Source organism: Colius striatus, chromosome 7, assembly GCF_028858725.1.
Source record: "Colius striatus isolate bColStr4 chromosome 7, bColStr4.1.hap1, whole genome shotgun sequence".
Taxonomy (NCBI): domain Eukaryota; kingdom Metazoa; phylum Chordata; class Aves; order Coliiformes; family Coliidae; genus Colius; species Colius striatus.
The window spans coordinates 1,870,843-1,895,532 of NC_084765.1; the positions used below are offsets into that span (position 1 = coordinate 1,870,843).

Sequence of the window (24,690 nt, forward strand, 5' to 3'; positions counted from 1 at the left end):
CCTGGAGCTAATTGTTGCAAATTCCCAGTGCAGACAGAGGCTGCTTGGGAATGATTTTCTAAGTTTAACATGTTTATAACCCACATATAATTCAGTATTTTTCCTCTTTTGCTTCTTTTTTTGTCCTGAAAGTACAAATGCACTTTAAACAACTTCATGGGAGCGAGCTTGTCACTGATTCCTTTTCATTGCCTGATTAAAATATGCTGAGCATAACACAGAGGTTTGAAGAGCAATGAATTGTGAAATAAATGCAGTTTTCAGACTCTCCTTTATTATGGAAGCTGAATCGTGGCTGTCTCTTTAGTTGCCCTGATTAAGAAGAATAACAGCAACAGACACGAGACTTGAGTTTTGTCACTTGACATGATCATAACTAGAAGCAAGGGAATAATTAATCCTAGGGTACTAGCACACTAATTAGTATTGTCTGAATTGATAGGAGTTGTAGTTCTTGGTACCTTTGAAAATGTGTTTTTATTGTGATGTGAAGATTTGAGCCTTTTCCCCCCCACTTTAAGTAGCTGTCATTCTCAGTATATTTTACATCCTAATAGGAGGCACCTAAGGATGAAACAGTGGCAAAATGTCTTTGTACCACCTGCTTATGTATCTTATTTTTGACAATAAGAATGTCTACAGAAAAGAATCTGTGGTCTTACGAGATTCAAAGAAGCAAGGGACACAGTCAGTAAAACACAGCACTGCCAGCAGCATATTAGATAAACATAAAATAGCTCTTCTAGCCTGGAATAATTGGTCCAGCTCAGTGCCTGCCATATGGCCAGCAGCTTGCTCATGCCCTTTGCCCCAGCTGTCATGTGGAATGGCAGCATTTGAGTTGCTGTTGGAGTCATTCTGAGAAAAGCAGTTCTTCACACTGACTAGTTACAGATCATCACAGGTTGCCAAGACCCCAACTGCAAGGGGCTACTTCTGATTTCTACTGAAGTAGAATAAAAGGCCTGGACAAGCCCTTGACTTGTTTTGGCCACAGATAGATGTGTGGAAAATAAACAGAGAAGATTTTTCTGTACGTTTAACCTCATTTTCCTGAGGTTTTCTGTTCATGGAAGATTCATTGCCTCAAATAGGTGAGTTGAAATAGTAGAAGCATCTTTAAAAAGGCAAAATAATTCTATGGCTACAGTAGACTTTACAGCATTTACTTAGACATTGGAATCAATTTTAGACATCCTCAAAATGCTCTGCTTTTTATGTGTATGGAGAGCTGTGGTTTTTACATGTGTGCCTGCTTCTAAAAGCAGCTGGAAGAGATAATAGCTGTTTTGACATCTCAGCACAGAACTTGTCTGTGTCATGACAACTGATCTGGAAACTCTACCAAATTACTAGTTTGTTGAGGGTTTTTTTTCCCAGGATGTTGATAGTAAGTTACCAGGTTAATTATATTGATATATTTCTTTCTAGCTACTAATTTTCCCCTGCTTGAATATCTGCAAGATATTTACAAGCCGTTTACATTGCCAACAAACTTACCATGCAGGGATAAAAACGAAATGACAGATCATAGCTTACAAGCCATCAGACTTCTAAACACACTAAAACCTCGTAAAAGAGTCTCTGGTGTCCTCTCAGTGTTCCTAGCCAGCTTTGTTTATGTGCATTTCCCACTTTGGATGGGTTAAGAGCAGGGTTTGTTCTGTGTTGAACAGCACAGTTGGGTCTTGAGCCATAAACAATTTTAAGAAGAAATCATGTTTTGCACTGAATATGTTGCCCTCATTTTTTCCTTTTAGTCTAAAATTGTTTGACACCTTTTTACAGCTACAAGAAAGAGTAATGATGTCATATCAACCATGTAAATTAGGCCAAGTTTTGAGCAGCACCTACTTCTGATTCACCAACAGTGAAAACAGCTCTTTTTCAATAGGCTATCATATTATTTGGCTGAGGAGGTTAACCCTTTTTTTCCCTGTTAGTATGGCAGGGGAGTTCTCTGTTTTTACACCGTGCTTGGGATTGGTATTCAAATATTTCATATCTATTCATATATTTTACTGAAACCTGAGAACAGGTTTCAAGATACAGAAGGTTGAGATACCTCAGTTATCTTGCTTGTGTGATAGATTCCAGAGGTTTTTCACCATCTTGTTTACCTGCCATAGGGATTGTAACCAATATCCTAGTCACAAAAAGCTCCATTGTACTTGAAAGCTGACTGCTGGGTATTGTCCTATGGATTGGAGCTAGACCTGGGTCTATCCCCCTGTATTTTAATGCTTTTGAACAAAGAGGTTATTGTTGTCATTCGAGTTTTATGTCATCCACCCATTCCTCATTTAATTTACTTCCTTTGTCAACCTCTGATACGCTCCTGATTCACCATTTTATTGAGTGCTGATAGATCCCATGCCTCCTAATCCTGGCACCAGCCCCTCTTTTACTGAATCATTCAGACTATTCCTCTTGGTTTTGTTTTCAGGGCCAGTTACTGAGATGTGCAGTGCTCAGAACATTCTGTAGCACTGTGATACTTCCATTAGAGCTGATGTGTCACAGGTAAGCCTTTGCAATGATGGAGGTGGAAAAAAAAGGAGCTGGTAATTACCTCCCTATTGCTTACAACATACGTTTCATCTCGAGTGCCAGTAGCAAATTGGTCTGTGTCAGCGGTCTCTGTGTTGGAAAACTATTCCTGAGCTATATGATAACAATCAACCCTGTGTCATAACCACATCAAGTCTACAAGAAAGTGGACAGTGTTATGTTTATTAAGACTAGAGGATACTTGAGCCAATAGTTCTAATTAACAACTCAGCTGTGTGTGCATGCCCTGAACTGACAGTGAGGTTTGGGACATCATTCTGGTTTTGTTTCCCTACTGTTTTCCACATGCTTTTACTTTTTGGGTTGAAAGTGTGCATGTTCATCTGCTGTAGCAAAACCAGGCTAGTGTACACAGTAATGTGTACACAAAGTATAGTACACACAAAGATGGTGAGATGGTAGAATATTGTTCATTCACATAAAAGCTAGGAGCAAGCAGGAACAGTGCATCGTGGAAGATGCTTGTTGACTGTAAACTCAGAAAGTTTTCATTAATTAGTACATTCATCTGGGCAATCAGTGTCTCCTGGCAAGAAAGGTCAATCTTTTCTGCACAGATCAGAAAAAGCAGGGGCTCCCTGGTTACAAAGCCTATCCCACCCATACTTCCCAGGGAAACATCACCAAGAGCAGCATGCTGGAATGCAGTCTATATAAATCATGTGACATCATCTTGGTGAAGGGATAGTACCACACCTCCTGTCTTTTCCTACTGATGCTTTCTTGTGCATTTCCTATCCAACTCCTTTCCAAGGCTCCTAATTGCAGAAGGTATCTTCCCCTGGGGCAGTCACCCTAGGCCACACGTGGCACCCTGGAGGGATGAGAAGAATACTCCAGAGTGAAGCAGGGTAGGCACTACTGACCTTTTGGTGTAGTTCACTCTCAAAACACATACAGAAGCAGGACAGTTTAATCCAAGCATGTCTTCTTGTGTTAACCTTCAGCCTAGGACTTCTATTTCTGACTGGCATACTGTGTACACGGTGATGGATGTGCTCACACAGCACAGGGAATGCTGCTTTATGCCTTTTACAGCAGGCATCCAAGGGAGATGTATACCCAAGAATTAGCCACCAGTGAGCACAGGAGGCCTGGGAGGACACTGTGGTTAGGAACAGCTTCATTTAGAGTGAGCAGTGTAGTGTGTATCAGCTCCATGGCAGACAGGAATGTACACTGCTAATCATCTCAAAGGCACGTTCCAACTCAAAATGAGGCACCTGAAGCCTCACAAAGTTTTTATTGACTCCTTACTGAGGGCAGGTGAAAAAACACAGCAGTGAAGTTCCACTGCTACATTGCACTTCTCATAATATGCATCAGCTTGATTCTTATCCTCACTCTGTGTCTGTGTCCCCGGCTCACTTGCTTTCTCCTTTCTTTTTTCTTGCAGTTGCATTTTCTTGCTCAGGAATGCATTACTGCAAAGAGAGATGCCAAGGTCAGTAGGCATGACATGCTGTCACCATCCCCTGATGCAAATGAGTAAGGTTAAACCTCCTCCTCATGCAAAATACAGGTTTTGTCTCTGGGAAGGAGGTGTCTGCAGCAGTGCACCGTGCTGTCTCTGTCTTGCCAGCATATTGTGGAAAGGGTGCCTTTTTTTTCCAGAGGCTTTATGCTAAAGGAAGAAAGCAGGTCTCTATTTCTAGCTTTAGAAATAGCAAGTCAGTGGCTTCACTAGCCATGCAGTTCAGATGTTATACACTGGGCAATCCTGCAACTATTCTCAGCGGTTATGCCACTCTGAGGCGAGACACCTGGTGGTGATAGTGCCATGGCTTGGACGTGATCTGGGTGAAGCTGTGCCACATGTCTCATCAGTGTTCACACGCACTCCTGTTACCTGAGGTGTGTCAACCAGCGGTTGATCACACAGCTTTTCCCCGAGCATTCTTCATTTTGCGGTGAAATGAATTACCACACGTTTGATAAGCCATCCTGGAGCAGTTTTAAGTACGGTGTAGTTGAGGTGTTTCAATCCAGTCAGCCTCAAGAGGGAGTCAGTGGGTTACTGTGATACAGCGAAGGTGCCTAATTCTACAAAGCTTGGTGTGCCTTGGGAAAATAAAGCTCTAACTAAGCACAACAGGGGGAAGCAGAAGCTTGTGGGAAGAGATCCTGCACCAGCCATGAAGCTGTCGCTGGACTGGTGTATATCAGTACCATGATAAATACTGCAGCCATGGTCTTAAGGTTCCAAATGATATCAGATAAGGTAGAGGATATTTTAAAGACATGGATTTTGCCCTTGAATTTCCCCTGTAATTAGTCTTCACTTCTTTACAGCATTGTTTGCCATTGCACATAACCGCTTTTCTCAGCAGAGACTGAAAAGCTCTGGAGCAGCCACTTTGCAGCAGCTTTTGAGGATGATCTTTATTTGCTTTCCTGATGGTTTGTTGACTATTAAAGATTATGAAAAACACCCTATTTAGCTATAAATGTCTGCCTGTATGGCTACTCTTTTCATTTACTCTATGATCATAGTGGCTGACTCACTAATGTTATTGTCAATACTATATTACTGGCTAATAAGAGAGAGTTGGAGGCATGAACGTTATTTCAGTGCAGATATTCCAGGAAGCACTAAGTGCAATTTTGACTTTGAGTTCATCCAAAGATGTGAGTATTGTGGCACATGGGACTGTGGCAGGTTTCCATATATGTGTGATATATTAGTGGGAACACGATGTGTGGCCCCATGACCAGATAACAGATTATTGCAAGTGCCTCCAGAGAATCATTTTACACTTGTAGCTAATCACATATAGACTTGTGAGACCTGGTGTTGTATCAGAGCTTACATATCTAGGTGACTGTGGAGGTCTGTCCTGTTGTTACCTTTTAACTGGATGTTATAAATTAGTGGCTGATGAATGTTGAAGAACAACATCATTATTTGCCACTACTTTGGTCATCACAGTCATTTCACCGTGTCATTCATAGACAAAAGGATCCAACTTAGGCCTATGAGAGCAGTTGCTGAGTTATCTGATGCATTTAAGAGTAAAAAGTATCTAAAAGAAGGGCAGTGTGTCCAAAGGAGGCCAACAAAGCTGGGGAGCAGCTTCACTGAGAAGAGCAGAGGTCTCACAAGTAACAGCTGAGGGCACTGGGGATGTTCAACCTGGAGAAAAGGAAGCTGAGGGGAGACTTGCTTGCTTGCTACAACTATCTGAAAGGAGGTAGAAGCTGAGAATCAGTCTCTTTTCCCAAGTTACAAGTGACAGGATGTGAGGAAATAGCCTCAAGTTGTGCCAGGGGAGGTTTAGATTGGATATTAGGAAAAATTTCTTCACTGAAAGGGTTGTCAAACCCTGGCCCAGGCTGCCCAGGGAACTGGTGGAGTCACCATCCCTGAAGGGATCCAAAAGACTTGTACGTGTGGTGCTGAGGGACATGGTTCAGTGGTGGCCGTGGCAGTGCTGGGTTAATGGTTGGATGATCTTAAAGGTCCTTCCTAACCCAAGCAATTCTGTGATTCTGTAATTATAGAGAGAAAACAAGCATAGACCTTCTGAGCAGAAGCAAAAGGCTGTGTTTCTAAATAAAGCTGTAGAAAAAGCAATGCTGGAAATATACAAAGTGTCAGGTATTTGCAGTCTCTGTATGGAGGAGTGGAAGGAGGATGAGCATTAACTGGACTCTTGGTATTAGGTCCTTGTCAGCTACAGCGGATGCGATTTAGGGTGAGAAGACAACGCTGGGTGCTTTGGCGGTTGGGTGGCCCTACGTGGTAGCAGACTTGGAGGGGAGTTACTTGTAGAAAGATGTGGAAACCGCATGTAAAAGCTGGATTGCCTGACGTGAGGGAGCGAGGTTCCTCCTGCCGCTCACACCCCATCCCTCCCGGCCTCCCGCCGCCGCCGCGGTGCAGCCGCCGGGGGGAGCTCTCGGCCCGCGCACCCCGCGCCGCCGGCCCGGGCAGGACGGTCGCTTGGGGCGGAGGGAGGGGAGGGACAAACCAGGCCCCTCCGTTTCGTACCCAGCTCACGGTTCAAGGTCAACGCTGCGTAAACCGCCTCACAAAGGCTCCTTTTAGGAGCTCCGCGGCCGCGCGCACAATTCCCCCATTCAGGCGGTGACCCTCGCGGGGCCACGCGTGCGCGACTCTCGGCCCCGGGAAGCCGCCGCACCGCCCGGCCCAGTCGTGCGGAGCTCCCGAGAGCCGGGCAGGGAAGCGCAGGCCGGGAAGCCCCCCTGGGCAAGCGGGGCCAGTGGCCGCCAAGCCCCGGTTGCCGCCCGCTCCCGCAAGCCGGCAGCGCTCCTCGCCCGGCCCCGCCCCTCCCCGTGCTATTTGCATATTCCCCGCCCAACTCGGGTTTCATTGGCGGAGGCCGTCTCCGTCGGCTCCTCCGATTGGCTCTTCTCCCCGCAGGTCATTTGCATGCGGCGGTGCGGGGCGCCCCGGCAGAGCCGCGGCGGAGAAGTTGAGTCGGAGCCGCGGCCAAAGTGTCCCGCGGAGCGGCTCGCGCGGAGCCCGGCCCCGCCTCGCGCCCTCCGCGGCTCGCGCCCAACCGTCGCCGCCGAGGGAGGAAGATGGCTGAGGGCAGCCTCCCCGCGGGATGGAGGTAGCCGGCCCTCGGCGGAGCCGGCGTGCGGGGAGGGCTCTTTCCCCGCCGTGCTGCAAATTCTCCCGCACAGCTGTTGGGGAGGGCGGCTTCGGCTCGGTAAGCGCAGGAGGGAATCCGTCCCGGCTTCGTCACCTTTCGTGGTCTTTGCGGTTGGCTTAACCCGTCTTTTCCTATGGCTGGGATATACAGCTCTACTCTGAAGACCCTGGAGGATTTAACTCTGGACTCTGGTTATGGGGCAGGGGATTCCTGCAGGTCGCTCAGTCTCTCTTCTTCCAAGTCCAATTCCCAAGCTTTCACCTCTTCTCAACACAGAGGCAACTGGTGGTACTACTCGGGCTCCATGAACAGTAGGAATAACAGCTGGGATACCGTCAACACCGTTCTGCCGGAAGACCCCGAGGTTGCAGATATCTTTTCCAAGTGTCCTAAGCTGCCGGATCTAGAGGAATACCCTTGGACTGATGAAGACATTGGAAGAATCCTCCGAAAAGGGAAAGGAAATGGCAATAGCAGAAGCTTTTCTCAGGAAGCTGTCAGGAGGCTCTCGCAGTTACTGAGGCGTGCTTTGATCAGGGTCTCCAGGGAGGCTCAGCGGCTCAGCGTGATGCACTCCAAGTGCACCAGGTTTGAGGTGCAAAGCGCTGTCAAGCTCATCCAGAGCTGGTCCTTGTCGGAAAGCTGTGTCCTGGCGACCGTCAAGGCTCTGTCTCTGTACAGCATGAGTGCTGGAGATGGGCTGAGGAAAGGGAAATCGGCCAGGTGTGGCCTCACCTTTTCGGTGGGGAGGTTCTTCAGGTGGATGGTGGACACCAGGATCTCGGTTAGGATACACGAGTACGCAGCCATCTCTCTAACCGCTTGCATGGAAAACCTCGTAGAAGAGATTAAGGCTAGGGTTTTGGCAAGTCAGAGCCCAGATGGTGGAGGAGGGGAGATCTCAGCTGAGATCCTGGAGATGGTTATCAACAACGATGCTGAACTTTGGGGAGTGTTGCAACCTTACGAGCATCTCATCTGTGGGAAAAACGCCAACGGTAAGATCCACTCTTTACAATGTCTGACGTTGATACCAATGAGCTTTACAGTCAAATCGTTGATTTCTATGGACTTGGGGGGGGGGTTGTTGGTTTCTCTTTTCATCTGAATTGCATTATTGGTCGTGGTTTGTGTGTGTGTGTAAAGCAAACGTGATGGTTTTGCCACGCAAGAATGCTCCTGCTTTATTCTTAAGATGTACCAGTTTATAATAGGTGCAGAGGCTGTGAGAAGCCAAGCCTTGTTGTTCTAACTCGTGTCTCCTGACTTTCTACCAGCTGCTGTTTTGAGCATTTTTGCTTTAACTAGCGTGTAAACAGGCTTCTCTGTAACCATGAGATGAAATGTGCTTTAAAAGCCGCTCTTCAGAAAAATACCGCTCTTGTTTTTAAACGAAATTGACATGCTAGTGAGTGTCCTGCAGTTTCATCCTAAAGATGCTGTTCCTATATACAGCACCTTTGTGGTAGTTAAATTCAGCTTCTGAGCAAAAGCTTGTCACTACACATCACTTTGATTTCTTTCTGGTTTAGCAAAACCTGTGTTGTAGTTAGACTCGTGCAACAAACAAGAGCTTGTGCTTGGCTCGCCAAAGTGAGTATGTGGTGTGGTGCCTCGGTAATGAGAATAACATAGCAGTAAGGTACTTACCTCTGTGATCTGTTTAGAAAGCAGACTTTTGGAACAGTTAAGCAAATAAGCAGATAGAGGAATGTTGGCATCTTGGGATGAGGAGCAATTTGAAAGGCTTAAGTGGTGACAGTCCTGTCAGAAGCTGCACTGTTTATTTCACATTGACACGCTGAGAAGTACCACATTTTCCCCTGGAAAATTCAGAGAAACAGTCAATTTAGAAAAGTATTCTGTTTACCACACACAGTTTCATGACCTTTCCTAGCCTCATTGTTACAGTCAGATATTCCATGCCTAATATCTTTCTGACTTAACCCTTGATTAAAATCAAGGGGTTTGGTCCTTTGCAGAAGACAATCTCATAACGAGAGAGAAGCAGAGGGCTGGATTTCCTTTGCAGAAAAAATACACCTTAGGTGAATGTTAGTGTTGAAACATTTGGTTAGCAAAGAGCTGACTCAACTTGTGCTCCTTGGGTGCATTGATTTCCTGCCATTATAGCAAAGCAATAATGTCACGATTCAAATCACTATCAGATAGGTGCAGTGACTGTTCTCTTTGGGTCAGCCTGGTTCGGATTACAACGGAGGAGGATGGCTGCTGCTGTGGTGCTCACAAAACCAGTCTTGTGCACTCTACCTGCCCTCTGTCCCTTGACAGTGTTGCTAAATGTATGTGAAATAAATGTGAAGAGCCCTTTGGGATGTGCTCTTGGCGCTGGTACAATTGCTCTAACTTTAAAACGTAGACAATCTACCTTTGGAACTGCGAGCTCTTACGTGGGAGACTGTAAAGGTGTGAGGATGTTTTGTCCTGTGCCAAAACACTTGTCATAATTGTTTGTGTACCGTGGGAACGTTTGTCACCAGCTCCAAAAAGACGATTCAGTTCCCTCTCTTGTTCCTTATTTAGAGAAGCTGGAGTAAAATATTGTGGTTTTGTAAGGTAAAACATGTGTTTTGGCTGTTCTCTGCCCCGTGCTTCTGTGTGTCAAATGGACTGCAAGAGTCAGTCCCTCCTGAGCTTTTTTTACTGTTGAGAAAAATTTCCTTCTTGTAAAAACAGCCAAGAGTGAATGGAAGTTGGTGTTCAATGGAAACAGGAGCGACTGTGCAGGGATATGCTTATAAATATTCAAACCACCAAATGGTCAGTTACGATAACGCTTCTGTAGTGCAATACCGAGCAGTCAGTGGCCACAGAAGGATTGGCTTCTGTCGCCTCTTTTGTTGTCCCTGCCTTTCAGATCAATTCTGTCAATAACTGAATGCATTTTTTAAGTCTGAAAATTGAATAAATCTGCACATGAAGGTATCCTGTGATTCCCTGGGACAGTCTGTCACTAGTCTTTCACCTGACACAAGTCAGCAAATCTTCTAAATGGCTTTTCTTGCAGTTAGAAGACCACAAATGGTTTTATACAGAGGCAAAAGAAGCTTGAGATAACTTCTTTATTCTCTCCCTGTAGCAACTGTCAATTAGTACCATTCCCATCATTCTCCAGTGCTTTCAAATGATCTTTTACATCAGTTTAAATCTGAGGCAGATCTAGCGGTGAAGTAACTGGATTTATTCCACTAAAAGGAGCAGGAAAACTTGCTTTACTGTCCTTTTTGTTTCTTTTCTTGTAAGAGCATTTTAATAGAGTTCTTGTAAATTGGGAACTTGGCCTTATGTTTGTTGGGTTTTGTTTTATAGCAGCGAGTTTGATGTTAGAGATAAAAAGCACTTAGAGGTTAAGTTCCAGCTCCAGTCAAGCGTTGCAATCTCTGGATGAAATCCCTGGCAGCATACTATGCAGAAGATTGCACTGGATTATCATAATGGCCCTTTCTGGCATTATGATCTACTGAATACCATTTTCAATATTAGATCAGGATAGTGTGCTTCTTTGGAGTCTTAAGAAACATAAGTAAACACATAAATCTTGGTGTATTCTCAAGAGGCTGAGCTTTAAAACTCTATTTCCTCAAGTGGCTAATCCCCCATCAAAGACTGTAGTCCAAGCACTGTTTTTAAGGCTTTGGAGGCTGCAAGCTTAATATTCTGTATCATAACAAATGTGTTTTAGTCAACAGCTGGTGTGTGAAGGGTAAAGTTTAAAACTTAAGGGGAATTTTAGCATTTTTTAAACACCAAATAATCTATGGCTTCCTTATTTATTTGCCCTTGCTGTGAAGCTGTTGTTGAATCAACTATTTGCTGCTTCTGCGAGACATTTTCTGTTGTCATTGTGAGTCCTGACTTCACGCCTAGGACTTAATCTCTGCCTTGGAAGGAGGAATGTCATCTGAGCTTGTGGCCATAAGGAGTTCTGTAAAGCTCTCTGGGTGTGTTAATGCCTGCAAGGGACAAATCATTTTAGACAGAGCCTAGGTGGAATGTTGCAAAAATAATGCAATGCAAGCTGGAAAGAAAATGAGACAAAAGCAGCAAAAGAGAGAAGCAGGTAGTGACATAACTATTGGAAGGTTAAAAAAAACCCACCTAAACATGTTTAATTTTCTGTTCTTAATTTCTAATGACATGGAGATCTATGCATTGGTTTGATTACAGCCGAAGGAGAGAACACGCCCAGCAGTTCCACAGGGATTTTGGGACATGCTAATTTGGAATAGTAGGGTCTATTCATTTAAAACATTTGCTGGGAAACAAGGAGAAACGTGAACTTACCTTGGAAATGTGATTCTTTTACTTGATGTTCCTGGGTTGGACTGGTGCATGGTTCATTAGAGTCTGAACTGTCAGCGCTGCAAATACATTTTGATATTATTGCCCTATTAACTACAGCACTTATGTTGTGTGTAACTATCTGGTTATTACCAAGCCCTCCTGTGACAGCCAATACACCTGCTGTGCTATTTAATGCATCAGCACATCCTGGTGTTCTGGAGATATAAGTGTTGACAGATGTTTTTGCAGAAAAAAAAAGAAGTGGGGGGTGGAATTTCACTTGGTAATACTGTTTCTTCATGTACCTCTTAGCTGAAACACTTGAAATTCTCTGTGGCTGAACTAATCCACAAATGAGCCTGTTGGTTTGCTCAGCTGATGAGATGTAGAAAAAGAGGCTGAAATAAGCCCTACTTGTGTGTTGAGATGTTTTCCTTAGAAAGGGGTTGAGGAGGGATACGTGGAACCTTTTGGCACAGTGGGAGGGAATGATTTGGACTCCATAAAATTCAATCAGGGATGAATTTTCTTCTCTATGTGGCACACCTTACTGAGCATCAACCATGGACATATCCCATTTGCTTTTACATTTCTCACTGCCCTAATGTAGGTTAAACATTATAGCTGATTTGAACATTGAGGGTTTTTAGAGCTACACCACTATAAAAATTCCTTTCAGGCAGCCTTCTGAACTGAGCTACCTTCATGTACCCCATCTTATTTCTTATGTGGTTTGAAACTTAAAACTCATCTCATCTGGGGAGAGTTGATGGTTGCCAGTGAACTTCCCTAACTGATCTTTCCCATTACAAATCACCTCCTCTATCTTGAGATTGGCTCAGTGCATGGATGTTGTATATATTCTGTCTGGCTTTAAATCTTAGGTGGGATTAAGTTGGGGCTATTCCAAAACTCAATGCAAGAGTAACATAGGGTGATGGTGAATTTGGAACAAAATAGGTTTTAATAATGGATTTGAGATGAAAAATCTCTTTACACTGAAAAGATCTTGTTTGGCTGTTAATGTTATTGTAGTGTTTTCCTGTTGTAATCCTTTCTGCTCATGTACCTGCAATGATTCAATTAATCTAGTTAATGGTCTGTTTAGAGATTCTTTTCTTATCTGTTTCACTTTTCTGTCCCTTTGCCCAGTTTGAGGTGGTGATGTCTGGGTATGCAACACTGCAAGGGAAATGTTTCAGTTTATAAAGCCCTCTGTCACGTGAAATCTATGAAGTAAAGTACTGAACATACCCATTTACAACAGACAACAGCACTTAAATAACTTCAGAAAGCTCTGAAGCTCCAAAATGCCCATTTGCACTCCAGAGCTTAACTCCAAGATTCTAGTGTTGGACTCAAAGTTGTTTCATTTTTAAAAAGATCTCATCATACAGCAATGGAAGAAAATGTCAAAATAAGCCCAAAGGCAGTATTAATCCTGGGATCTTCACTAAACCACTATGTTGTCCCTTCTTAAAATGCAAAATGAATAGGTGTTTGTCCTGAGCAATTTGTCTGTTGTGCCAGAAGAATTCAAAAGGAGAGAAACAGAGGCTTCTAAACACAATAAACCCACTTGATGCTCAGCCATGCCCAGTGAATCCCTCAGAAGTCTTTGTTCTTCAGAATGTTTGGAAACAACATCAAAATAATGATTTGGTTACATTTTAGCTCTTTTTGTGTTTAGTCAACACTAACCTTTTCTGGTCAACAGAAGTGGTTCTTACATGTAAATATTTTCCCAGTGTTACGGGCTCAGGATTTTGCAGTCTTACACTCTGGACGTTAAGAAAAGCCTCTCTCTGTGTGTTCTACTCTACCAGTAGCCAACAGCAGAAAATGTCTGTTTTGCTCATGTTGAACTATGAGAATTTGGGCTGAGGGGCAATTAAATGGGATTAATTTACATGTTATTTTGAACATAAGTGCCTAACACATTTGGTTAAATATAAGTAAGCCTGAGGTAATGGGAAAACCAGTGTGATGATGGCTTCAGTTGACAAACTGGGACCAAAATATTTGAACAGAGCTCTTGATTCCTACCCTTACAGGACAAGAGCTGCATTTAAAGAAGCCCAAACTGCTAGGCCTTGTTGAGAACATGTAAGTCACTTTCAGGATTCCAAATTGTGCATTTAGGAGTGAGGAAAGCCTTTTTAATAGACTCTTCTTGTTGGCAGTGCAGGCCTATTGCAAGAAAGCAATAATAGAAAGCAGAAAGGGTGGACAAATGCTGGAAGGTTTGTTCCTTTCACCTAAACGCATCCAGACTTGCCCTTGGACTTAGGTCACAAGCTAAGCTGGGACTGTGAGCTCATCCTTAGGAAAGGTTTGGCTACTGCAGGTGTGATTTGGTATGCTTGGCAACTGGAGCACGGAGAGACCCAGTGCTACGGGCAAGGCATGACCAAGGGTTGTTGTCAACCTGTAATTAAAGTGTCTGCCTGCAGCCTGCTTGGGTGGTGGCTGTAGCATTTGGGAGAATGGAATGTGTGGGATAGAATGAATAACGTGGAAGTGACTTCTGAGGGGAAGGGTATGCTGTAACCACTGCTGTCTTCAGGAGAGGAAACTAAGGAGCAGTCCTTCTAAATTCAAGTTAAATGGAATTCTGAGCTATAAACCCCTTGTCTATTAAAACCTACTTGCTATGTGTTACTTGCAGATGAAAGTCAGTTAGAATTGGAAACTTCCTCTGCATCTGCTCCAAACCTGTTACTTAATGAGGTGATTTCATTAAGTGTAGTCAATGTGTTGTGTGGTGGTCCTTTTGGAGGCAGTTGTTTGGATTGGTCTTTACTATGATCTTAAGGAGAAACGTTTATTCGAAATAGACATTCATCAGAACCAAGATTGTGGACTTTACCTGTGAGAATCATTCAGTCAGGTCACAGGGATTGCTGGGAATGTGCTTCACCTTCTTCCTGTCCAACAAGCAAAAACTGTCCAGCATTCTTGCTCTGGGTTTGACTTGGACAACTCATAGGTTAGTTGTAAGCCCGAGGACTTGTGTGTCTCATTCTGGTTATTTCATTATTACACTTGAACCATTTCTTCCTTAAAACCAGTTTGATATTCACCAGGCTGCTTCACCTCCTCCACATCTGAATTGAGCAAAATACCAGCTTTTGGAAGGCACTGCAAGGTCACCTCACAGTGCTCTCAGGCTGTGGAGTGATAGAGACAGTAGAAGGCAAAGCACCTTCTTCACCATCTTTGGGTCAGTCATGTATTCATGTCAAGCATTCTCTCTATGCAGGTATGTCGTGTTACATTGAGAGTATGCACCTCCATTTGTTTGCTCATTTTATGCACAGAGTTTGATAGGTTTGTGAAAATGAAGTCTAAGCACTGATTCTTTTTGATCACTTTACTAAAAAAGTAAATTAGAAGAAAGGTAGAGAAGGTTCCAAGTGACTTTTTTATAGTGTTACAGTGCCACAGCAGTTTATCAGGAGACTTCATTTGACCCTCCCTGTCCAAAAAAAAAAGAGAAAATCTTGGCATAAGCAAAACAAAAAGTAAAATTGTGGCAAATGTGCTGAAGTAATTGCTGTAGGTTTTGTGTAGAAACACCAAAATACATGAGATGAGGAGTATGTGTGGTATAATCATAGGCTAGAGACTAAGAACTCAAGCCAAATAAACATTTCAGACTAGCTTCTCAGTTCATGCATGTAGATTTATAGCAACTGATACATTTGCTATGGGGCTATGCAAGATCAAAGTCAATGTTGTTTATGGGATTTCAGGGATGAGAGGAAAAGAACACTACAGAAGACATAATCTGCTTGTCCCTTTCTCTAGTGTTTATAACATTACAGCCCATGTTGGATACTTGTGTTACTTTAATTTCCAGCCCAATCTGCAGTCTTTTGCCTGAGATCTAAAGAAGAAAGGAGGACTATGTGTTTATGCTGGGGCATTGACATCAAAAAGATAAACCTGCAAAGGCATCATTATCTATTTTCTTTATCCTACATAACTCTGGGCTTTTTCATCATTAGTTCCAAGATGACAGTGAATAGATTTTCTTCTAATATTTAACATTTATTGTTTGTAAACAAAGCACACTACTCTCTGAGCTGAAGGGCAAGAGTTGAATATTGGCAAGCAGCTACAGCAGGGGATTCAGTTTCACCTCATATTGTTTCTTCAAACTGTTTTGTATTTTTTGATGTTTTGGTAGAATTTAGAAGTCAATTTCTTCTTTGCTTTGTTTTGTTTAAATGACCACCCAGTGCTTCGTGTAGCACAGAGTTGTGTCAAACCTAGTAGATGAAAGCAAAAACCTAGTGTTCTAGTTGCTTTTAGACAGTTCACTCCTCTTTGATTCCATGTGGATTGATCTGCTGATGACCCTGCAGCCTCTGTCTCTGATGGGTGAGGAACGGTGTCAGGATGCTGCTCTGGACAGGAGGAGGTGTGGTGTTTCTGTGGTAGGTATGCATACATGCAGGCAGAGAGCATCCCTCTGTCAGCCCTTACACTGGAGTGTTGACTTCAGAGGTGTCTTTTTGGAGTGTTCTGTTGTGTGCTGAATTCGGGAAGAATCAGTAATGCAAGTCACGAGAAACATGAATGGACTGGGGCACACTGGAAATTTGTCCTTGGAAGTACTCATCTGCTTCTGCATCCCAAATGCTTGAGAGGTTTCCTTTTTATTTCTTCTTCAGTCTTTGTGTAATTTCCTCAGCTAATACCACAGGTCTAACCAAAAGGTTTGGGATGTGTGGATGTTGTAATAACAGAAGAGATAATATAGAAGCAAGTGTATTTCCTCTCTGGGGGTGATATAATTTCTGGCCAATTGCACACTGAATTTCTCCTTTTTGGTTTCAATATTATCTTCCCTCTGCCCCCCACTCTGTTTTGTGCTCAACTTGCATTGACAGTTTAGTTTAGTCTAGAGATCATAAAAATCACTTCAGAGTTAAACCAATACAGTTTTATTTTGCTCTCAGGATGGTTTCTGGTACCTTTACGTTGCAACATCAAATTTATAACGTGTCTTTGGATATTTGCTGAAGTGATAGTTTAACTTAAAAGGGAGGAGAAGATGATGGAAAGCTGTACTAGTAGGCAACCAAGATATAATATCTTTATTAGTTGTTTGAAATAAACCATTTCATTCTCTTGTCAATGTAGAAAGATGTTTAAAGCTTGTCTCTGGGCTCATGTGGTTTCTCTGTTGCTTTTTTCCAAGAAGTGTTATGAAAAGTTCTCTTATGCTATGGAAATTATGCCTTGAAAGTGTTATCAGTTCTGTTTGAACTTCCAAGATACTTGAGGGTGATGTCAGTAAGATCATCAAGTAGGAAATTGGTCAGAATTGTTGTCGGTGACCTGCTCGGAATCCATGTGGGAACTGCTGCTTAACTTCAAGCTTAATCTTGCTGGAGCCAAAGGAATCATTTCCATGAGCTTTAATGGGACTTTGATTGATATCCAGAATAGGTTTGTGAATCTCTTAATTCTGAATAATGCTTCTCCTGGGTGTGGTGTAGGTAGGAGAGTGGCAGAAAGTCAAGAAAACTGATCAGAGTTGTGAACTAGGCTCCAGGTGGAGAACTGAGTGTTTATTTACCAATGTTGAGAGACCAGAACATTTTAGTATGGAGTAAAGCAGTGGCCTAGGGATTTAGTGTGATCCCTTGCAAAAGCAAAGGAATTGTGTTGCATATCAGAAAAGACTGAATTCTGTTTGAAGCAGTTGCCTGAGCTCTTCCATTGAAATTACTTGGATTGAGGCCACATATGTCTGAGGTAGTTTTGTTTTAGTACTTTGTAATAAACTTAAGAGCTTTACACCTCGAGCTGGGAGAAGCTTTGATGGTGACCATTCATTCCATGGCAAAACCTGGATGTCCTGTCATGTGTGCTGGGAACAGGGAGGATTTAAAGCATCTGTACAGAGGTCATTTTGTAGCCACACCAGTGAGTGTGATGTGGGTGACAAAAAAAGTATGTCCTTTCCCCCATCACACACCCCCCCCCTCCATCCCCCCCTGCTCTGTTCCTTTGAGGCAATGCCAGATGCAGAGTCTCTTATTAAAGCCCCTGAAGGAAGATTCATGTTTAACACTACATTTCCCAAGGGACAACAACCCTGGAATTGTTTCTGGCACGTTTTCCCTGTGTAGCGTTGGGCCTCGCATTTCTGTTGCAGACATATGGAGATGCAGCTTTCACCATAGGTTATTTTGTGAGATGATATATGAGCTGCACATCAATACATTTGGGGAGGGGACTGTTTTGCTTCAGTTTTAAACAGTTGCAACGACCTGTGACCCACCAGAACTGAGCAATAAAGCTGTGTGAATTTTCTTCTACCTTGACAGCAGTTCAGAATATGATTTTCCTTTTCTAGTATGATGATGTGTATGTAAGGCTGTGGGACTGGGGGCTTTTCTGTTCACTTGCAGAAGGCCAGAAATCCCCTAAAGCAAGCCCAAGATGTAAATTTCTAAATGCTAATTCATTAGCACGAAGGTAACTCCTGCCATATAGCCAAGACTTAGATAATGCATATGTTGGGGAAGAGGACACTAAATTGGCACAGGGCATTTGACCTACCACCATCTGCAAAGCCTGCACTCCAATTTTCTGCTGTTGCCATGGGCTGCAGACTCAGACAGGAAATCATGGTAGGATGGGAAAGGGTCCAAAATATACACAGCTAGTATAGGGTTTGCAGTTAAAAGAGAGTCAGAGAACAGGCTATCTGTTCTACTGAACAGGCAGTGCAAAGTAAAACTGGCTTGTGTGTGTGTGTATGCACATTTTAAATGTCTTTTTATATTTTATATGCTCATTTTTTTTTTAGAAGCTTGAATTTTTTCCATGTAAAGTAACATGTATAACTTCAAATGATCCATTTATATACCAGGGGCCTGATTCAACCCTGGCTGAAATGGCTATGCTGATCTGAAAGAAGAGTAAAGCATTAGAGACTCAGGCCCCTGACACACATCAACTAACCAGGCTGAGTTTTGTCTTCCCATCTCAAACAAAAGAGCAGCCCCCTGCTTTCCCTTCTTCCCCTGCACTCACCATCACTTTGAGATTTGGTTTTGTTTTTAAGGAACAAGGCCTGAGTTCTGTGTAATGATTTCAGAGAATAGCCATAGGAGGGTGCAGATGAGGTCTGGCAAGAGACAGGGATGCAGAAGGTGTTTGGTCAGTGGAGCTGGATCGCTTTCTAGTGCTGGGTTGACCATAGGGTCAGAGTTATCAATGTATTTTCTTTGAATTGTAGGTTATACCAGGGAATACTGGGGTGACTTGCTTTGGAGAGCAAACAGTTTTCTTGTCTGTCCATGGGAGAGTCAGCATAATAATCTACAGTTAACAAACTGCACGGTTTGCAAAGCTTCCAGTGTGTCCAAAAAGTAGTGTGCACCTGGTCAGCTTATGCTCCTTTGACAAATGATGGCAGAGAATCATTTCTCCATCAGGTTCTAATTTAATCTTTATATAAGAAGTGTTCCTTAACTGAAAACCAATGATAAATCACTCAGAGCCATGCTAGTGCAGTGTTCTGGACTGACAGAACAGAAGCTCAGCAAACTTATGGTGTCAAAAAGCTGAACTAAATGGTTTTTTCTGCCAGGCCCATCTATGGTTTTAAATTCTGATTGAGGGGAGCCAGACAAGAGGGTGCTTTGTTCTCCAGGCATTTTTCAACCATAGCTTTGATTTGGCCCTAAGAACTGCGTCCTGCTTGCCTTAGTTGGCTATGTAGTCCTGTTGGAAGAATGAATGAGTAGGTGAGATCTGTCTGTTACAGTGCCAAATATTGCTGGGTGCAATGGTGATGTATCTGCCAGGAATGAGACTGAAGCTACCAATTAATCCCATTTAGAAATCAAATGACTTAGGTAGCATTTAACCCTGGGGCTGGGCTCGGTGAATGAGGCAGTCTGTTTCATGACCCTGTATCTTCCTGTAACTGCAGCTTGTTTGATGTGTAATAGCATCTCAAAAAGACTTACTGATTTTTACTTTTTTATTTTCAATAAAATCTGACTGGAGACAATTTCCAAACTGTACAGTGTCTCAGCCAAGCCATCTGCCTGAGTCTTCAGCAGCTCATTGTGTTTCTGAAAAGCGTTCTAGCGAGAGAAACATCAGAATTCTCCAAAGTTTGAGCTGATTCTGCATTAAAAGAGGTGATCCAAAAAGCTGCTGCTGATTTACATGTGAACACTGCCAACTATTCCTCTGATGAGAATACATAACAAAGAAGTGCTCCAGTGATTGAGTAAGACTGATTTGAACAATCTGTTGTTATAACTCCTTCTGATATTCCACAATTGTGAGGAGCTTCTGTCTCTCCTATTTTCAATCTCTGCTGTTCTTGGAGGTATGAGATCTTTTGTTGTCAGGTCCCTTGAGCCAGTTGTTGGGGGAGATAGAATATTTCTTGCTTAAAACTAGTCATGAAGCTTGCATTGACTAGCTTCAACTGACTGTCAGCCACAGAAAAGTTGTATTTGATTTGTCTTAATTAGGGATCAATCGAGGAATTCTGATTTGACTTTGGGGTCTGAATACAGATGTGAATTGAGAATGAATTGCCTTCCTAACCTTGCTGTTTTCTTAAACATTACTGAGAAGCTTGATCAGTCTATGTCTGTAAAAATGTATTCATTGTATGGGATTAGTTCATCTGAGGATACATTTCTGTTTTTCAGGGTCAACAGGTTATTTTCTGTGCTTATGTGATGAACATCATGTGCTTTAAAAGACTCATGTGGGAGGGATTCCTTCTCCTTTTTGTGATGTGCTGTTGAAGAGAAATGAAGCAGTTCATATAATGCAGCTGCTTATTCTTGGAAGAAAATCAGCAAAACACCTTAAAGAATGCATTAATCACTTGGCTTGACCTTCATTTATTATTTTAAACAACCTTCTTTCATCTATTGTGCATTTTGGAATATCAGGGCTGCTGAGAAAGAATGTATTTCAATCTTAAGAGCATCAAATTAAGTTATAACAGGGAGCAAACCCAAAAGGGATTCCTGATGAAGGGTTGCCTTTCTTCTTTACTCATTTTTAGGAGCAGAAGGCAACTGTAGAAACATCTGCACAAGCAAAGAACTGCTGTGAACTCTCATCTTGTCCCATAGTTGCCATGTGTAGATTTTTGCCCTGGGTTGGTGGCTTCTTTTTGTTTAGTTTTTGCCAATAGAAAAGCCTTTAAGACTTTCAGGGGAGGAAAATCTGCTCAAAAACCTCAACACTTGTTTTGCAAGGAACTTACTCTGTGTTTAGACCCCTAAGCTCCTTGGCAAAGTGTCTTTCTTACATATCCCCTGTGTAGTTCTAATGGTAGCTGAAGTTTACTATGTTATAATCACGTTAACTTGTTGCAGAGATTTTTGGGTGCTGGGAGTAAGTGGATCAACCATTAACACCTTGATTTATTTAGAGATGGAGGAAGGTGTCAGAGGATGACTTTTCTGAGGGATCTGGTCAGCAACCTGCTCTGTCATGTGCCTGAGAGTGTAACACAACTGCTCCTGCAAACCAACGTGTGATTGTAACCACGGGATCAAGCTTTCCCTAAAAGCTGAATGAAAGTACACAACCAACGTTTTCATTTCATTGAGACGATACAGTCAGGTTTGTGGTGTTCTTTAATACATACTAGTTCATAAAACTGGCAGCCTTCACTGGATGAAACAGTTAGTAGAAGCATATGAGGTGAACCAGAATGAGATCTCTTGGGGTCTCAATTCTGTCTTCTCCTCAAATACGCCTGGCTTGGCGTGCTGAGAGGCAACGGAGCAATCATTTAGTTTGAATAATGGCATTCATGTAGCTATGCTAATGAGCTGTATTCTGCTGTCTATCCAACAGATTGTGGACTGGACTCTGAGCTTACTTTACATCAGTAACAGCTTCTGTCAGCAATAGAGTTTATCTCGACATACAGTGATGTAATGGATCAGAATCTGACCTTGTAGCGCTGCTTTCCCAAAACTGTTGTGCAGCAGTCACACAGCTGTTCACAGATTATGGGGGTTTTTTTCCAACTGGCTGCTTGGGGAGACATTATTCTTTGGCCTCAACTTCCTAATGCAAGTAATCAGCCAGTCTTTGGTAACAACATTCAGACTGAGCAGGCAGTAGTGTTGAAGGAATTAAGCATTGCTTAAGTGTTTGGTTCTGTTCAAGAAGTTCAGGCATTTAATGAATGTTACATTTACTTTTATGGGCAGTGAATTATGTGCTTCCTCCTTCCCTTTGCCCCTATCTTTTCCTCAGTTTATGCCAAGCTAAGACAAAAGCAGCACTGAAGAAAGGAATTAAGTGTTTCATATAGATATATCTTGCAGGCTTTTTTCATGAATGTCATGGTGACATGCTCTGTTACAGTCAGTGTCCCCACTGACATCAGAGAAGTTGTATGGGCTGGCAGTTCACCACTTAGTGTTTTTGGGGGGTTGAGTGTCTTTGATTCATTCATTGTGCAAGTACTGTGACCTTGTGAATTAGACCCAAGAAAAGGTGGGAGGAAAGAATAGAAATGAATACTTTGGGAGCTGGAAGACTTGATTGCACTGTATAAGTACTTGGTCATGTTATGATCACTGAAATGCTGGTGAAGAGGAGCTCCCAGAGGTCTAGTCTGATATCCCACCTGTAGTTGGACTCCTGCCACAACTAGGTGAGGTAAGCAATGGCTTTGGTTCTCTAGATCTTGAAAAGACCTGTGTGCTAGATTGCACAGAGCAACCTGCTCACTTAATGAAGAAGCTTCTGCTAATGTCCAGCCTGAGCTTCCCAAGCCATGGTTTGTGGCCAGTGCCCTTGGTGTGGCACTCCTGAGAAGAGGCTGACTCTGTAATTTTTGTAGCTACCTTTCAGATAGTTGCAGACTTGTTTTAAATTGGCCTTTAATGTCCTCATAGCCAACTGAAGCAAGCACAGATCCTCCTCTCCCTCCCTGAAAGCTGTAGGTCCCTGACTGTTTTCAGGCAGTGATCCTCCGGTGGTCTCTTTGCAGTTTATCTGCATCCCTCTTGAAGTTGGGAGCCTAAAACAGAGTTACTCATGAACTTGTTGAGGCTGTTTATGAAGATATTAAACAATGTGAAGTTCAGTATCAGCTCCTGTATTCTCTGCTCATTATCATTCTGCCAAATGAATACTGCATACGTAATTATGTTATGTGCTCTGCTGTCATCTCCATCTCACCTTGACTAGTGTGGAAGGGCTGGTTAGAAACTGCTGTTGAATTCTGCCCAGGCAGAGTGCAGGGAAGCTGTGGCAGAGCTGCAGAGATGAAGTGCAGCAAGGAGGAGGCAGCAGTCAGGAGGCTCTTTCCAGAGTGACTGGCAATACCAGGACTTCTTACTCCTGTCTGGTTTCTGAAGACCTGGCTTCTCTGTGGTACTGAGCTGTTGTGTAACTTCTTGGCCATGTGAGGTTTTTTTCCTCTCTGTGTCTTTGTTTTTAATTCATGTATTAAATGAAGCTAATATTGCCTCTAACTTTTTGTGGAGTATCTAAAGTTCAGTGAACGAAAGAGCTTCATGAACAAACACATCATGTTACTTTATGACCACGTGCTCATGCTCTGCTGTCAGTGATCCTCACGTCCCCTGTCACTCACCAAATGCCTCATATTGTATGTTAGTGCCACCTGATCTTTCACAATCTGTTACTTGTACTAGAGAAACACCCAGAAAGCTTGTCTTTGGAGCATGCTTGCCCTGACTTGGATGCCAACACTTCATTAGGCATCATCTTTGGACCAGAGAACTTGCAGTACAGCTGGACAGAAACAAGCGTGGGAGGATGAAGTGTCATATGACAGCCCTGTGGCAAAAGCAAGAATGAGCCCAGACTGATTGGGTCCAGGCATACCACTGGCAGCCACTGTTGGCCTCTCTGCTGGAGAGGGACATGTCCTGGTGTTGGTGAAGTCTGAGACTAGACAGACTGTAGTGAGTGAGATTGTGGCTTTGTATGTGGTGTACAACTATGGGAAAAGAGAGTATTTACTTTCTGCCAGAGCATGAAACTGTGACATCACTTGCTCTAGGGAGTGTACAAACAGAAATGACTTCATCACTAGACAGTGAGCTTCTTGCTACTACAAGCAGTGATCCTTGAGATTTCTTGTAGCCATTTGTACAGCCAAATCTGTTTCTGATGTTCTAAAACAAAAACAAAGGAAAAAAAGCCCCCCACCTCAAACAAAACCCAAATCCCTGGAGTGTTCTGTGTGGCAGTCGAGCATCGTTACACGCCTCTTGCAAACTCCTTTAGCTCTCTCAGCTGAGTTAGAGCTATCTTGTCCATGTTATTGAGAACATCAGTATTTTCACTGATATCTTCAAAATCAAGAGTTGGAAATGTGTCTGTGAGCTCTGCTTCTGCCCAGGATCTAGTCTCAGGTTTCAGTGGGTTTAGGGGGTTTTTTGGTTGACTTCACACTTCACAGCCTCTCCTTTCCTGTCTCGCACAAGCAATGTTGAAGGCACAATCTGCCTGATAATTTTAAGCACAGGAGATGGGAAAAATTGATTTGTTGGCTATAGTAGATTGTAGACTTAGATTTCTTATTATTCTGTGTCACTCAGTGCCCTTTTACAAGTTGCAGTCGATTACATGAATGTGCTTGTATGTACTTGGAAAAGTGAGTCAGTGCTCTATGCAAGTGAAGAACTGAGAAGCAAATATTTTAGTTCTCCTGTGTACTGCATAGTGATGTAGGGCATTCACAAACCAAAGCCTCATTCAATAGTTCTTTGGTAGATGTGGCTCTAAACACTACCTGCCCTTTTGTCCTTACTCCAGATACCTAGGAAAAAAGATACAGGATTATATCTTAGTCCTACATAACCCTTACAAAACAGAACATCACCTGCATAAATTAATGGACTAATAATATATGGGTAAGAGAATTTTATACCAGTTAAAATAACACTGCTGGTGATTGTGCAGGTTTTGGTGCGCCCACACTGCTTTTCTTGCCTTTTCTTCCATCTTTCATTTGTGTTGCTTCTAGGCTGTACATTTTTGAAGTGAGTGCAGAGTGGAGACCAGGACACTCAAAGCTGCTCTGTATTAACTTTGTTCAGCTCTTGAATAAAGCTCTTAAGCCTTTGAAGTAAGCAGTAAAAATAACTGATCAGACTTGTCACTTTCTCCTCCATTAAAACGTTGAGGTTATGCT

At 42.9% G+C, this 24,690-nt stretch overlaps 1 protein-coding gene across 1 annotated transcript in view; it reads left to right on the forward strand.

Annotated features, from left to right (window-relative positions):
- The first annotated feature begins 7,041 nt into the window (after window positions 1–7,041).
- Window positions 7,042–24,690, forward strand: part of ABTB2 (ankyrin repeat and BTB domain containing 2) — a 126,167-nt gene continuing 108,518 nt past the window's right edge. Inside the window, exon 1 of the mRNA XM_061999427.1 lies at window positions 7,042–8,188. Coding sequence (XP_061855411.1) covers window positions 7,324–8,188 — 865 coding nt within the window. The 5' untranslated portion in view covers window positions 7,042–7,323. The remainder of the gene's footprint in view (window positions 8,189–24,690) is intronic.